This window comes from Aphis gossypii, chromosome 3, assembly GCF_020184175.1.
Source record: "Aphis gossypii isolate Hap1 chromosome 3, ASM2018417v2, whole genome shotgun sequence".
Taxonomy (NCBI): domain Eukaryota; kingdom Metazoa; phylum Arthropoda; class Insecta; order Hemiptera; family Aphididae; genus Aphis; species Aphis gossypii.
The window spans coordinates 22670259-22672115 of record NC_065532.1 but is presented as its reverse complement, the minus strand read 5'-3'; the positions used below and the strand labels follow the sequence as shown (position 1 = coordinate 22672115).

The following is a 1857-nucleotide window of genomic DNA, read 5'->3' as shown; positions in this document are numbered from 1 at the left end:
ATGGAGAACACAGGTACATCTCCTTTGGAAGTAGCTAATCCATCGAATAAGACGTCTTTAGAAACTCCAGATTTGAGTTTAGAAGTATTAAATAAAACCCAACAGTTGATTGATTTGGGAAGCCCTAGTAGAAGCCCTAGCCCTAGTGAAAGCCCGAAAGAACGCCCTAGTTTATTTAGAAACCAAAGTGAACGCCAGAGCGCGAAAATAAAACACAGCTTAGAGAGAAGTTTAAGTTTAGACAATAAAAAGGTTACACGTAGCAAGGTTACGGACGATTTTGAACATATTGAGTTAACGTTCGGGAGAAAACCGCGTGTAAAGAAAATGGTTACCATAAAATTAGAGGAAGCATTTAAGCTTATACCTATGTGTACGGGAGAAGACGATATCTATCCGTTCATGAATGCATGTGATATGGCAGTAAATTTAGTTGAAGAAAAATGCGCACCGACTTTAGTTAAATATATAACAACTAGGTTATCCGGTAGAGCATTAGAAATGATAAAATATAAAAATGTTGCTAAATGGGTATACATTAAGAGTTATTTATCGGATGCTTTTGAAGATACGACAACTGCTTCAAGTTTGCAGATACAATTAAATTCCATTAAGATGCGTCATGGTGAAGACGTCAATGATTATTGTCATAGAGTAGAAAAATTGTATTATAAATTATGTAATGCGTGTACACTTAATAAAGAAGAATCAGAAGCAAAAGTAATTCACGAAACTTTAAAAGAACAAACACTGAATATTTTTATAAAAGGATTAATAAGTCCTATAAGAACAATTGTAAAGGCACGAAATCCTAAAACATTAGAGGTAGCTAAGCAATTGGCAAAAGCAAAAGAAGTAGAATATAATTCAGAAAGAGAAAATAACGGATACAGGAACGATTTTAATAAAGGCAATTATAATGCTTCACGACAAAACAATAATAACTGCCAACGTGTGAATAATACAAATACGAATAGTCGTAATAGGAATTTCCAACCGAACAACTTTAGTAAACCAAGTTATCAATGACGGACAGATAATTACACTCAGCAAAATAATTTTAATAGACCCCCTATTAAATGATATAACTGTAATGGTAATCACTATGCAGTTCAATGTAGAAATAAACCTGCAAGTAATAATAATCGTCCATCTAATCGGAATAGTTTTACTCAACCACCAACAAATTATAACGCACGCGCAACCACATGTGCATATTGTAAACGAAGTGGCCATGATATAAGTGCATGTTATAAAAAACGTGAATAAGTAGGAACCACAATTCGGAAAACGTGAACGTGTCGGGCGAGGACCGTGGTTCTCGTTCGATAAACCAAATAATCGCGGAGGAAATGCACAATGTTACCACATCGTAAGAATTGTAGAAAACAATCACATAACATGTATATCACCTGTGAGCAAAACAAACTAGTTAAATGTATTAATAGATACAGGTAGTCAGTTGAATATACTTAAGATAAATTGTTTACAAGGACAATTAAATATACGAGTAGATGAAACACAAAAAATTAATTTAAGAGGCATTCATACAAACAATAGGCAAAATAAAAATACCAGTTATAATAAATAACAAAAATATAGACATAGAATTTTATGTAGTGGGATTAGTGGGAATGTTATTTCCTACACCCAAGAACGGTATATTAGGACATGAATTTTTACTAAAAAACAAAGTAATGGTGGACGTAGCCAAAAATAGGTTAATTATTCAAGATGATGAAGCAACCTTGCACGAAGAACATTGCGGTTCTGTTGTTTTTAAATTGCAACCACGTACGGAAACCGTCGTAGAAATAGCAATAGCTGATCCAGTCGTGGAAAGTAAAAGTATATACA

The 1857-nt window shown here is 33.5% G+C and overlaps 1 protein-coding gene across 1 annotated transcript; it reads left to right on the top strand.

Annotated features, from left to right (window-relative positions):
* Window positions 1–1029, top strand: LOC126551067 (putative uncharacterized protein DDB_G0292292). The gene has a single exon (XM_050203817.1). The coding sequence runs from the start codon at window positions 1–3 to the stop codon at window positions 1027–1029; it is 1029 nt and encodes a 342-aa protein (XP_050059774.1).
* The last annotated feature ends 828 nt before the right edge of the window (window positions 1030–1857 follow it).